The sequence below is a fragment of the Microcebus murinus genome, chromosome 6, assembly GCF_040939455.1.
Source record: "Microcebus murinus isolate Inina chromosome 6, M.murinus_Inina_mat1.0, whole genome shotgun sequence".
Classification (NCBI taxonomy): domain Eukaryota; kingdom Metazoa; phylum Chordata; class Mammalia; order Primates; family Cheirogaleidae; genus Microcebus; species Microcebus murinus.
Genome location: NC_134109.1, coordinates 80,409,296 through 80,423,896, shown reverse-complemented (window position 1 = coordinate 80,423,896; position 14,601 = coordinate 80,409,296). Strand labels below are relative to the sequence as shown.

Genomic DNA, 14,601 nt, shown 5'->3' with positions numbered 1-14,601 from the left:
TTCCCATTGATTAATTTTGACATGTTTGTTGAAAATCAATATTCTCTGTATAAGGACTCTGATCCTGTTCCATTCTCTATAACTAGCCTTATGCTGGTACCACACTGCAGTAGCAGCTATGTAGTAAATTTTGCATTTGACAAATGTAAGTCCTCCAACTTGTTCTTTCTCAAGATTGTTTTGGCGACCCTGAGTCCCTTGCATTTCCATATGAATTTTAGGATCAGCTTGTCTATTTTTGCAAAAAAGCCAGCTTAGATTTTGATAAGCATTATATTGAATCTGTATATGTTGCTGTCTTAACAATATTAAATCATTCAACACATGAACAATGTCTTTCTGTTTATTTATTTCTTTTAAAATTTCAACAATGTCTTGCTGCTTTCAGTGTATGCCTTATGTTTCTTTGGTTAAATTTATTTCTACATTTTTTGTTCTTTTTGATGCTATTATAAATGGAACTTTCTTAATTTCATTTTCAGGTGATTCACTGCTAGTGTATAAAAATATAATAGTTGTATATTGATCTTGTACCCTGCAAGATTGCTGAGCTTATTAGTTCTGATCAGATTTTAGTGGATTCCTTAGATATATCTGTATATTAGGTGTCATCTATAAATAAAGTTTTACTTCTTTCTCTCCAGTCTAAGTGTCATTTATTTCCTTTCCTTTCCTAATTGCCCTCGCTAGAATAGAAGTGGTGGTGAAAGTGCACATACTCGTTTCGTGTGTGATTTAGTCTTTTGCCACAGGTATGATGTTAGCCATGGGTTTTTCATAGATTTTCTTTTATTGTCTTGAGGAAATTCCCTTCTTTTCTTAGTTTATTCAGTGTTTTTATATTGAAGTTATATTGGATTTTGTCAAATCATTTTTGTGTGTCTATTGAAATGATCGTATGAGTTTTGTCATTCTATCAATGTTGTGTAGCACATTGATTGGTTTTTGTGTGTTATACCACAACCTTGCATTCTTAGCATAAATTCTTGGTAATGTGTAATCCTTTTTATATGTGGCTGGATACTAATATTTTGTTGAGGATTTTTGTTTCTATTTTAAGTGATATCAGTAAATTTTCTTGTGATATCTTTGCTTAGTTTTGGAATTAGGGTAGTATTGACCTTATGGGATAAGTTGGCAGGTGTTTTTTCCTATTCTGTTTTTTTGAAGAGTTTGTGAAGGATTGGTATTAGTTCTGCTTTAAATGTTTGGTAGATTTCACTAGTGGAGCCATTTGGCTTTTGCTTTTCTTTGTGGGAAGTTACAAGCATTACCTTTTTTTTTTTTTTTTTTGAGGCTGAATCTCACTCTGTCACTCAGGCTGGAGTACAGTGGTATCACCATAGCTCACTGCAACATCAAACTCCTGCACTCAAGTGATCATCCTGCCTCAGCCTCCCAAGTAGCTGGGACTACAGGTGTGAGGAGCTGTACCCAGCTTCCCCCTTTTTAGTAATAAAAGCTAAAAAAAACAAAAACAGACTCAAAACTGTTTGCTAGACTGGGCTGCCATTTGAATCGTGCTGCTTAGCTCATTTCCCTCCAGAGATAGTGTGGCTTTCTCTCCAAGTAGATATCATTGTTAGACTCTTCATTGGGAGGAAGATGTAAATCCTCCCACAGGTAAGAATTGGTGATTTGGGACCCTTATTGCTCACCATATATAAAAATCAACTCAAAATTGATGAAAAACTTAAATGTAAGACTTGAAACCATGAAACTATTAGAAGAAAACGTAGGGGAAACGATTCATTTGTCTAGGCAAAGATTTTATGGACAAGACTTCAAAAGCACAGGCAACAAAAACAAAAATAGACAAATGGGACTGTATTAAACAAGAAAGCCTTGCACACAGCAAGGACAAACAGCAGAGTGGAGAGACAACCTGTTGAATGGGAGAAAATATTTGCAAACAATTCATCTAAGGGATTAATAGGAACTCAAATGATTCAACAGCAAAAAACTCTAAATAATCTGATTAAAAATGGGCAAAGCATTTGAATAGCCATTTCTCAAAAGAATACATACAAATGGCCAAGAAGTATATGAAAAAACCACCCACAATGAGGTATCCCAGTTAGAATTGCTCATCCCAGTTAGAATTGCTATCATCAAAAAGTCAACAAATAGGCTGAGTGCAGTGGCTCATGTCTGTAATCCTAGCACTCTGGGAGGCCTAGGTGGGAAAATTGCTTTAGCTCAGGAATTGGAGACCAGCCTGAGCAAGATGGAAATTCTGTCTCTACTAAAAGTAGAAAAATCAACTGGGTGTAGTGGCATGGTGCCTGTGATCCCAGCTACTTGGGATGCTGAGGCATGAGAATCATTTGAGCTCAGGACTTTGAGGTTGCTGTGAGCTAGTGCTAGGCTAACGCCATTGTACTTTTAGCCCAGGTGACAGAGGGAGTATATGTCACTCACACACACAGACACACACAAGACCAATTAAAAAGTCTAAGAAATAACAAATGGAGGTAAGCATGTGGAGCATCCTTATACACTGTAGAAATCTAAATGGCCATCAACAGATGAATGGATAAAGAAAATATGGTGTATGTACATAGTGGAATACTATTCAGCCATTAAAAACGATGAAATCTTGTCATTTGCAGCAACATAGATGTGCCTGGAGGACATTATGTTAAGTGAAATAAGTCAGGCGCAGAAAGGTGTATACCTCATGTGCTCACTCATATGCTTGAGCTAAAAATTGAGTTTTCCTAGAAGTAGAGAGTAGAATTCTGGTTATTAGATTCCAGGAAGGATATTGGGGGAAGGGAGGACAGGGAGAGATTGGTTAGTGGGTACAAAGTTATAGCTAGATGGAAGGAATACGTTCTAGTGTTCTGTAACACTGTAGGTAAATATAGTTAGCAATAATTTAGTGTATATTTTCAAAAAGCTAAAAGGATTTTGAATGTTTGTAACACAAAGAGATGATAAATGTTAGGGGTGATGGATAGGCTAAGTATCCTGATCTGATCATTATGTATTGAAATATTAGTCTGTTTCATAAATATGTACAATTATGTGTCAGCTAAAAAGGAAAAAAGAATTGGTGGTTGGCGGAGGTGCACTTCTATAAGTATTATAAAACCTTGATCTCACCTGCCCAATATTTAATAGCTTGTCTGAGATAGTTGTTTAAATTTTATTTCATTTTATTTATTTTGAGATGGGGCCTCACTATATTGCCCGGGTTGATCTTGAATTCCTGGGCTCAGTGGATCCTCTTGGTTCAGCCTCCTGAGTGTGAGAGACAGTTTTTGTAGAAGATTTCCAGAAGGACAGTTAGTTTTTTAATTCTCCTGTGCTTGTTCACAACAGTGGTTATGAATGATTGGACCCATTCTGCTACTTTTGAATCTTTTGGTTGGTTTTATTTAAACTTTTGTTTCCAAATCATGTATCCAGATGGAGCTGGAGGCCTATGATCATTAACTACAGATTATCTTTATATACAGTGTAACATTAGAACCAGAGTTTTGTAGCCTTGACATTTAAGATTGTGCATTAAAAAGGAAGTTAATGTAGTCATTTGTAAAATATCTGAAGTAAATAGATTCATGAAATACGTACTCTTTCCCCAAATAGTTTATAGTTTAGTAAGGGTGATAAAGCATGCACGTGAACAGTAAATTCAGGTCATGAATGAATGACAGAATATTTTTGTTGGACAGTCCTGATTTAACTAAGATGTGCTTGTGGTTAAATGAATGTGATCAATTTTTTGAATTTTGATAGTAATTTTTGTTTTTGACCTAAGATTTGTACATCCTATTGATAGTAATTCTAATTCAGTAAATGTTATCACTGTTTTCCCTTTCTAAAGATATGATTGGATTTAATTAGTAATGTTCAACTTTTCACAAAGATGGTAAATTGCCATCTCAAAACCAATTGAAGATTGGTTTTATATTTAGACTTATATAACTGGTTATGTGAATATATTTAAATACTAGGGAAATCCCTTCACTGTCTCATACTCACTGGTGTTTTAATTTGTGTTCATTGGCCTATTAAAGGTGAGGGCTGGAGATAAGGTAGCAATGTTTACTTTGTATTTTGGTCTTCATTATGCCAATCTAATTCTTTGTGTCTACTAGAATGCTGCCTCTTATTTATTGAAAGGTGTTTTAGTGTGGTTTATTATGTAATATCAAATAAAGAATGTTTAATGCTGCTCACATTTTATAGACAATCTATAAGGTTAAATGCTTTTAAAAGTCAATGTGACAAGCAGTATTAAATTTAACTTTTGAATTCTTTACTACCTAAGTCACACTGAGTTATAATTTAGGGTTGTCTTTAAACAGCTCTTCAAAAGCACATAAAACTGTAGAACTGATGTATATGTGTGATCGGTAATGGTGCTTTTACCAACTCATTAGAATGATTAAAGTAGAGGAGATACACACAAATTTAAAAAATTATGTGTGATCATAACTTAAGATAATTAAAATCACAGATCATGGAGAAAAATTGTGGATGGTGGTAATAGTTGCACAATAATGTGAATGCACTTAATGCCAATGAATTGTACATTTAAAATGATTAGGCCGGGCGCTGTGGCTCACGCCTGTAATCCTAGCTCTTGGGAGGCCGAGGCGGGCGGATTGCTCAAGGTCAGGAGTTCAAAACCAGCCTGAGCAAGAGCGAGACCCCGTCTCTACTATAAATAGAAAGAAATTAATTGGCCAACTGATATATATATAAAAAATTAGCCGGGCATGGTGGCGCATGCCTGTAGTCCCAGCTACCCGGGAGGCTGAGGCAGAAGGATCACTCGAGCCCAGGAGTTTGAGGTTGCTGTGAGCCAGGCTGACGCCACGGCACTCACTCTAGCCTGGGCAACAAAGTGAGACTCTGTCTCAAAAAAAAAAAAAAAAAAAATGATTAAACTGGTAAATTTTGTTATGTGTATTTTACCACAATAAAGAAAATAATCAAACACTTGAGAAGTATTATTACTTGGCTCTCCAGATAATCACTGTAAGACTTCTTGTGGAGATATGTCAAGAACTTCATGCTTGTAGCACCTTTTCTTTGTAGTCTTGTGGACTACAGTTCACAACTGCCTATTTCAGCTATCAGTGGTGATATGCTACAAAGGTTATTCTGGGATTAATTAAACTACAGAATTGATGTGTGCTAGGTGTCACAAAGGGACATATATTGAGCATTGTGGGACTGTATAAATAACTAGGATCTTTTCTCAACAAATTCGTTTTGACTTCATGTTCACATATAGCCTATTTACTGAGGAATGAATTTTGAAAACATCCCATTCTTTTTGAATCACACAGTATTACATTTTAGTCCTTAATTAGGACCATTTTCATTATCAGGCCAAATAAATAAAGCATTAGATCAATTGTTTGTAATAAAACCTCAGGAAGGAACCAAGCAGGGTTTTATCTACTTATATATACATACATCAAGCTGAATTATTTCCTGTCTCTAATTAAGGGAGTTTAACTGTATCTTTAAAACCCAATTTCTTGAAGTCTTTGGGAATTGGTACATGTTAGGTCTCACTTTGAAAAGGTGAATTTATTGAAATCTTTATTGTTTAACATTCTTTTTATATTATCAAGACTGATGATTTATATATCATGAAATTCACCTCATTTAAATGTACAGTTTAGTGTCTTTTAGTGAATTTACAGAATGGTGCAACCATCACGATAAAGTGAGTTTAGAACATTTTTGATCTTCCCCCAAAAGTTCTCTCATACCCATTTACAGTCATTCTGGTACGTACCTCCCAGCCAACCACTAATTTATAGACTTCTTTTTCTAGATATTTCATACAAATGGAATAATACAAGATAGGATCTTTGTGTCTGGCTTCTTTTACTTAGCATAATGTTTTAAAGTTTTTGAGGTTCATTCACGTTGTGGATATATCAGTAGTTCCTTTTTATTGCTGACTAGTATTCCATTGTGTGGATATACTACATGTTGTTTATCCATTCACTAGTTATGGACATTTGGATTTTTCATTTTATTTTTTTTATTTTTATTTTTTTTTGAGACAGAGTTTCGCTTTGTTGTCCAGGCTAGAGTGAGTGCCGTGGCGTCAGCCTAGCTCACAGCAACCTCAAACTCCTGGGCTCAAGCAATCCTTCTGCCTCAGCCTCCCGAGTAGCTGGGACTACAGGCATGCGCCACCATGCCCGGCTAATTTTTTATATATATATATCAGTTGGCCAATTAATTTATTTCTATTTATAGTAGAGACGGGGTCTCGCTCTTGCTCAGGCTGGTTTTGAACTCCTGACCTTGAGCAATCCGCCCGCCTCGGCCTCCCAAGAGCTAGGATTACAGGCGTGAGCCACCGCGCCCGGCCTCATTTTTTGATTATGATGAAAAATGCTATGAACATTCACATAAAAGGCTTTAAGTGTATGTATTTTTATTTCTCTCAGGTAGATATCTAGGAGTGGAAGCGCTAGGCTATGTGGTAAATTTATATTGAGCCTTTAAGAAACTGCTGTACATTGTCATAGTGACTGTATTTTGCATTTTCACCAACAGTATATGAGGGCTTCAGTTTCTTCACATCGTCCCCAAGAATTGTTATTGTCTACCTTTTTTATTACAGACATTCTAATGGCTAAGGTGGTATATTGCTATAATTTTATTTTCTTTGAATTATTTAAAATTTTTATTTATTTACTTATAGATTCAAGTCTTACTCTGTTGCCCAGGCTAGGGCGTAGTGGCCTGAACATCACTCACTGTAACCTCAAATTTCTTGGCTCAAGGGATATTCTCACCTTATCCTCCCAAGTAGATGGGACTACAAGTGTACCACTAGCCCAGCTAATTAAAAAAAAATTTTATTTTTAGAGATGGGGTCTTACTGTGTTACCCTGGCTGGTCTTGAACGCCTTACCTCAAGGGATCCTCCCACCTTAGCCTCCTAAGTGCTAGGATTATAGGAATGAGCTACTGTGCCCCTCGCATTCATATATTTTTGGCAAAATGTCTGTTCAAAAGTTTTTGCCCATTTTTAGATTGGATTATTCATCTTACTGGGTTGTTAGAGTTGTTTTATGTACACTGACAACTGTGTCAAAACAAGGTTAAATTGTTTAGATAATATGAATATAAGACATTTATTAGATGACTTTCAGGTATCTTCTAGTCTGTGGTTTATCTTCATTTTCTTTTTATTTATTATTGTATTCTTTTAATTTTTTAAAAATTTTTTAAATTTATTTATTTATTTATTTTTTTAGACAGAGTCTCGCTTTGTTGCCCAGGCTAGAGTGAGTGCTGTGGTATCAGCCCAGCTCACAGCAACCTCAATCTCCTGGGCTCAAGTGATCCTTCTGCCTCAGTCTCCCGAGTAGCTGGGACTACAGGCATGCGCCACCATACCTGGCTAATTTTTTCTCTATATATTTTTAGTTGGCCAATTAATTTCTTTCTAAGTTTTCTAAGTATTTAATCCTGACTTAACGGTTTAAGTCTTTGAAGATTGCTGTGGCATGGATTTGGATAGTTCTTTGTTCAGAGTTGTGAGTAAATGTTCATTGTGAGGAGAAAGGAAAGTGGGTGTACATTTTAAGGTACAGTTTCAAATAAAGTATATGAATTTTCATCGTGAGATATGGCACTATTTTTGTATTTCGATATTCTTCCCATCCTGCATTTGTGTTAGGAGGCATTGTCTAACAAGGGCTTTATCATTCTCTTTCTACAGACAACTATCTTTTCAGTGTCTTGTGTTCTAGAAGGCCTGATTTCTCTTCACTTTCAGAATAAGCCGGCAAGAGAAAGCGAGAATGTATTCTCTTGTAGCATTTCATCTTTAACTACTTATCTCCATTCTGCAGCCGTGCAGTCGGAGGCCCTTGTGCATGAAGACAGATTTGTTCTATGGCCTCGGAGTTGGGTGCCGGGGACGATGGCGGCTGCACTGAGCTGGCAAAGCCCCTCTATCTTCAGTACCTGGAGAGGGCCCTCCGGTTGGACCATTTCTTGCGACAAACATCAGCCATCTTCAACAGGAATATTTCTAGGTGTGTTATTCTATCTTTGCAGTATAATATTTAACCACATTTCTGATTTCCATCATCCCTATAGACTTTAGGAGTAAAGTATTTTAGGATTTTTGTTATGTTTGGTATTTTCCTTCTTTCAAATAAGACATAGTCAACTTATTTAAAGGATCGATTTCTTCTGTAAAGTGTCCAGTTATTCTAATCTTAAATTAGAATATTTTGGTGGGTCAGCTTTGATTGTGGATTCATCATTCTTCAATTTATAGTGATGACAGTGAAGATGGACTGGATGACAGCAATCCCTTATTGCCCCAGTCTGGGGATCCCTTAATACAAGTTAAGGAAGAACCTCCAAATTCATTGCTTGGTGAAACTTCTGGAGCAGGCAATTCTGGAATGTTAAACACATATTCACTGAATGGAGTTCTACAGTCAGGTTAGTGTCATATGAGATCCTTTTTTGGACTATCAGTTATCTGGGCGTAGTCATCCTTTAATTTTTTTTATGTTTATGTTTATTTATACAGAATCAAAATCTGACAAGGGGAATTTATATAACTTCTCGAAGTTGAAGAAAAGCAGAAAGTGGCTAAAGGTAAGGGATAATGCAGAATGTAATTTGAATAATTTACTAACATTAATAGACGGGAAAGTTATCAGTCATTTTGGCAGATGGACAGATGTTTTTCCAGATGTTAGTTTTTTATACTGGATATGGTTTTGTGAAGAGATTATAGAGAAAATCTGGAATAGTCAGTGAAGTCATTTTAGCAAACATTTATTGAGTACAGGTGGAGTGTTCCTTATCCAAAATGCTTGGGACCAAAAATGTTTTAGATTTTTTTTGGATTTGGAATATTTGCAATACATAATTAGATATATTGGAGGTGGGACCCAAGTTTATAAACATGAATATTATTATTATTTTTTTTTCCTTACCTGAATAGTGTTCATTGTAAAAACATGAATATTATTTATGTTTCCTATATACCCTATAAATATAGCCTGAAGGTAATTTTACTTTTCCCTTGGGAACACAGAATAAACTCTGTTGTGCACCAGTGTTTTGACTATGACCTATGACGTGACGTCAGGTTTGTAATTTTCCACTTGTGGCATCATGTTGGCACTCAGAAAGTTTCAGATTTTGAGGCATTTCAAAATTTCAGAATAGGGATGCACAACCTGTTATAAATCACTGTGAGGAAAGGGATTTTAAAAAATTGATCCTTGCCCTCATAGGCTCACATTATAATCAGGATAATTAATCTGTCTTCCATCAGTGTTGATTGAGTGCATCCATGTGCCAGGTACTGTTTTAGATGGGCAAGTTTCCTGCCCTGTGGAGCTTATATTCTAAAGGCAGGAGGCAATGAGTAAGCCTATAAACAAATAAATACAGCTTCTTTAAATAGATAACATTTCAACTGATTTATGATCACAGAGAACCATGTTAAGGTCTAGGGTAATTGCATTTCAATCAGAAGGAACAACTGTCCTTAGCGAAGAAGCAACTTGGTATGTTTAGGGGTGAAGGAAGGCTATATGGCTGGAGCACAGTAAATGAGGAGGATGGTAGAAGATGAGGTTAAAAAATATGATCACATACAGCCTTGTATACCAAATTGAGGAATTTGTATTTTACTCTAAGTTATAGTTGTAAGCCGTTGGAATGTTTTTAAGCAAAGAAGTGGTGGTAGAATCTCGTTTATACTCTTCAAGGTTATTGTCAGTGGGCAAACTGAATTGAGGATAGTATTTCTTAAGTTGAAACTATTTCTCTATTTTATACTTTTCCTGTGAAGAATTCAAAACAATTTAAATCCTTCATTATTATCACTAGGCCATTTAAAAGGCTCATGTGTAAAAGGTCCGATTTGCTCCATATCAGTAAGACTTTAGGCTATTGGGTATACAGAAATTGTTATGCTTAGCTGTCTTATTTTGAAAAATTGAGCTATAATTCACTTGCCATAAAATTCACCTTTTTAAAGTATACAATTTAGTGATTTTTAAATATATTCACAATGTCGTACAGTCATTACCACAATCTAGTTTTAGAACATGTTTAACACCCAAAATGAATCCCGTACCCATTAACAGTCACTCCTCGTTCTCTATTTTCCTCAGCCATTGTCAACCACTAATCTGCTTTCTGTCTCTATTGATGTGCCTATATTGAACATTTCATATAAATTAAATCATATATATGTGGCCTTTTGTGACTGGCTTCTTTTCACTAAGCAAAATGTTTTCAAGATTTTTCATGTTGTAGCCCCCATTAGTGCTTTATTCCTTTTTATGGCTGAATAATATTAATATCTTATCTGGATATACCATATTTTGCTTATTTATTTGTCAATTAGTGGATATTTGGGTCATTTCTCATTTTTTTAGCCTTAATAGCTTGCTTTCTATATTTCTTTATACCCTATAGGTAGGTTTTTTGTTTTGTTTTGATTTTTTGCCTTGGTATTTGACATTTAGTTAGAATATATTATATATAGTATAAGTACTTAGAAAAATTTAGCCTTTTTGCTGTTTATAGCACATCCCATACTTTATTGCACTTTAATTTGTAATGACTAGATTTTTGTGTTTTTTAGTTGGATTGATAAATTGTATAACAAGGGAAATTGGGGATGGGCATGGTGGCTCACACCTGTAATCCTAGCACTTTGGGAGGCCAAGTTGGGAGGATCACATAAGCTCAGGAGTTAGAGACCAGCCAGAGAAAAGAGTTTTATTTATTTATTTATTTATTTCTATTTTTCTACTAAAAATAGAAAAATTAGCCAGGCGTTATGACAAGCACCTGTATAGTCCCGGCTACTTGGGAGACTGAGGCAGGAGGATTGCTTAAGCCCAGGAGTTTGAGGTTGCTGTGAGATAGGCTGATGCCATGGCACTCTAGCCCAGACAACAGAGTGAGACTCTGTCTCAAAAGAAAAAAAAAAAGGGGGTAATTGGAGTGACTGTCCTAGCTGTTTTTTTGTTGTTGTTTGGGGATTTGGGGAAAAAAGAAAAAGAAAATGCTTGGATTATAAACAGAATTGCTTCACAGCAAAAGTTATATTTCTATTTTTGCCCTTTTTCAGAGCATTCTGCTAAGTGATGAGTCTAGTGAGGCAGATTCTCAGAGTGAAGACAATGACGATGATGAAGAAGAACTCAATCTCAGCAGAGAAGAACTTCACAACATGCTTCGACTACACAAATATAAGAAACTTCACCAAAATAAGTATAGTAAAGACAAGGAGGTGAGAGTTTCAGGAGAAACAGACTTTCATTCTGTCTGGGTACTCACCCTGTGATTTATAGTCATTAAGGGATACTTCATTTTAACTGTATATTTAGTTAGTGGTGGTTGTTAATAGCTTTATTGAGATATAATTTATATATCCTGAGATCATAGAGAGATATAATTCACCTTCTAAAGTATGCAGTTAACTTATCTTTAGTATATTCTTGGATTTGTGATGCTATCATCACTAATTCCAGAACACATCACCCTATAAAAAACCCTCTAAACCCCTTAGCTGGTGCCCCTTATTTTCTTCATCCCACTTAGCACCAGGCAGCTAACAGTCTACCCTCTATTTTTATAAATGTGCCCATTCGGGACATTTCATACAAACAGTACAACATGTGATTCTTTATGTCTGGCTTCTTTCAGTGTAATATTTTCAAGGTTCATCCATATTGTAGCATGTATTAGAACTTTATTCCTTTTTATTGCCAAATATTCTATTGTGTTTGTATCATATTTTGTTTATCGATTGTTCAGTTGATGAACTTTTTAGTATTACAAATAATGCTACAATGAAGATTTGTGTAGAAGTTTTGTGTGGACCTGTGATTTCATTTCTCTTGGTAATATACTTAGCAGAGGAATTGCTAGGTCATATGGTAATTTCATGCTTAACCTTTTGAGGAACTGCCAGAATGTTTACACTGTAGTGGTTGCTTCTTAATGCAAAACTCCCTTTCTTCACACACTAACATTAAAACTATGGTAGTTTTAAGTGACAACTATTTGAACACTGTCACCAAAGCCTTCTGATTTTTTCCACTAGTACTGTACATTGTACATACTGATCAACAGCATATTTGAAGACCTAATAATTTTCCAGCAATTACTTTACGTCCAAAGTTAGTTCAGAGGGCTTTGAATAATAGGCTGAAGCTTATCAACCTATAGAATTGATAAACAATACCTGACCATTTTGATTCAAGCAGAATTCCTTCCTAAGTTCAGTGCTAAGGCACTTCGTGATCTAAATATTTGCTTGTTTTTTTTTTTTTTTTTTTGAGACAGAGTCTCGCTTTGTTGCCTAGGCTAGAGTGAGTGCCATGGCGTCAGCATAGCTCACAGCAACCTCAAACTCCTGGGCTCAAGTGATCCTCCTGCCTCAGCCTCCCGAGTAGCTGGGACTACAGGCATGCGCCACCATGCCCGGCTAATTTTTTCTATGTATATTAGTTGGCCAATTAATTTCTTTTTTATTTATAGTAGAGACGAGGTCTCGCTCTTGCTCAGGCTGGTTTTGAACTCCTGACCTCGAGCAATCCGCCCGCCTCGGCTTCCCAGAGTGCTAGGATTACAGGCGTGAGCCACCGCGCCTGGCCCCTTATTTTTGTTTTTTTGTTTTGTTTCTGTTGCCCAGGCTAGAGTGCCATGGCATCAGCCTAGCTCACAGCAACCTCAAACTCCTGGGCTCAAGCAATCCTACTGCCTCAGCCTCCTGAGTAGCTGGGACTACAGGCATGAGCTACCATGCCCGACTAATTTTTTTTTTTTTTTTTTTTTTTTTGAGACAGAGTCTCGCTTTCTTGCCCAGGTTAGAGTGAGTGCCATGGCATCATCCTAGCTCACAGCAACCTCAAACTCCTGGGCTCAAGCAATCCTCCTGCCTCAGCCTCCCGAGTAGCTGGGACTACAGGCACGAGCCACCATGCCCGGCTGATTTTTATATTATATATATTAGTTGGCCAATTAATTTCTTTCTATTTTATGGTAGAGACGGGGTCTCGCTCAGGCTGGTTTTGAACTCCTGACCTTGAGCAATCCGCCCACCTCGGCCTCCCAGAGTGCTAGGATTACAGGCGTGAGCCACCGGGCCCGGCCTCCCGACTAATTTTTTATATTTATATTTTTAGTTGTCAAGCTAATTTGTTTCTATTTTTTTAGTAGAGACAGGGTCTCATTCATTCTCAGGCTGGTTTTAAACTCCTGAACTCAAATGATCTGCCCACCTCGGCCTCCCAGAGTGCTTAGGATTACAGGCGTGAGCCACCATGCCCAGCCTATTTGCTTGTTTTTTAAATTAAAGTAAAACATTCTTAGAGAAGAAGAGTTCATAAATATTAAGTATTTAACTTGATGAATGTTCATTTAATTTTGACCTTTGACAGAGGACCTAGTAATAGTACTCCATGTTGTTCTTTCGTCTTAGTTTGATTCCTTGAACAATTCATTTGGTTATAATCCAGGGAAGAGGTTCATCAGTGGAGTACCTAATTTTAATTTATATTCGTATTTATTCATTTGTAATAAGTGAGACAAAATTAATGAGAAATTTAGGGGTTAATTTAAGTGAAGTGCTTCAATGGATTTGCCATTTCCTGGATGAGAAAAATTATTCATATGTTAGAATTCTGATAATGTAGGCACTATCCAGAATAATAGCAGACTCTCTTAGTGGGAAATGAGGAGAGAAGAGACTTGAAACAATCAAGAATTGGAATGATTGATGACTACTCAAAGCAAGTGTAAAACTAAGAGCCTTAATAGCAAGCATCAGGAACCTTAGTAAATCTGAGAACCTATCGGTAGTAGAAATATGGGTTATTTCTTGTTGAGGAATTTCCAAGGGAATACCTTTCTATAAGGAATTAGTTGTATCTCAATGTATGTAATTTTAAGTAAATAGTCTGGTAGAAATTCATTCAGAAGCATTTCAGAAGAGTTTTCCTTTCTTTAATCATTTCCAGTAACTTGTCCTGTGCATTGCAGTTGAACTCATTTTGTTTTTAAGTTAAGGAAATAATTTCCTTTGATGGACTAAATTCTTTTCTGTGGGAACAATCTTGTGTTTAAAAATCTTGTGTTTAAATCTTGAGTGATGATTTCTTCTGGCTCAGCTTTCTATAGTAAAGATGATTTGAAGGCTGTACTGTAAAACACAGATCCATCATGGTTTTTGCCTGTTTCAGTTGCAGCAATATCAATACTACAGTGCAGGCCTGCTCTCCACACATGACCCTTTCTATGAGCAACAGCGGCACCTACTTGGACCCAAAAAAAAGAAATTCAAGGAGGAAAAGAAACTTAAAGGTGAGCATGTTAAACTGCCTTCCTTGTTTATTCATTCTTAGTTTCAGAATTTTGTGTGGCTTGCTAGTGTTTTTGGACTATTTTTTTTTTTGAGACAGAGTCTCGCTTTGTTGCCCAGGCTAGAGTGAGTCGCCCGCCTCGGCCTCCCAGAGTGCTAGGATTACAGGCGTGAGCCACTGGGCCCGGCCCCAGCTAATTTTTTGTATATATATTTTTAGTTGGTCAATTAATTTCTTTCTATTTTTAGTT

General features: G+C 36.3%; 1 protein-coding gene across 3 annotated transcripts in view; it reads left to right on the top strand.

The window, feature by feature from the left end:
• INO80 (INO80 complex ATPase subunit) overlaps nt 1-14,601 on the top strand; it is a 141,960-nt gene that overhangs the window by 18,096 nt on the left and 109,263 nt on the right. For all 3 annotated transcript variants that reach the window (XM_076004255.1, XM_076004254.1, XM_012766455.3), the window contains exons 2-6: nt 7,848-8,033; nt 8,282-8,451; nt 8,543-8,610; nt 11,114-11,275; nt 14,232-14,352. In XM_076004255.1, the coding sequence (XP_075860370.1) occupies nt 7,891-8,033; nt 8,282-8,451; nt 8,543-8,610; nt 11,114-11,275; nt 14,232-14,352 (664 nt within the window). In that variant the 5' untranslated portion in view covers nt 7,848-7,890. The remainder of the gene's footprint in view (nt 1-7,847; nt 8,034-8,281; nt 8,452-8,542; nt 8,611-11,113; nt 11,276-14,231; nt 14,353-14,601) is intronic.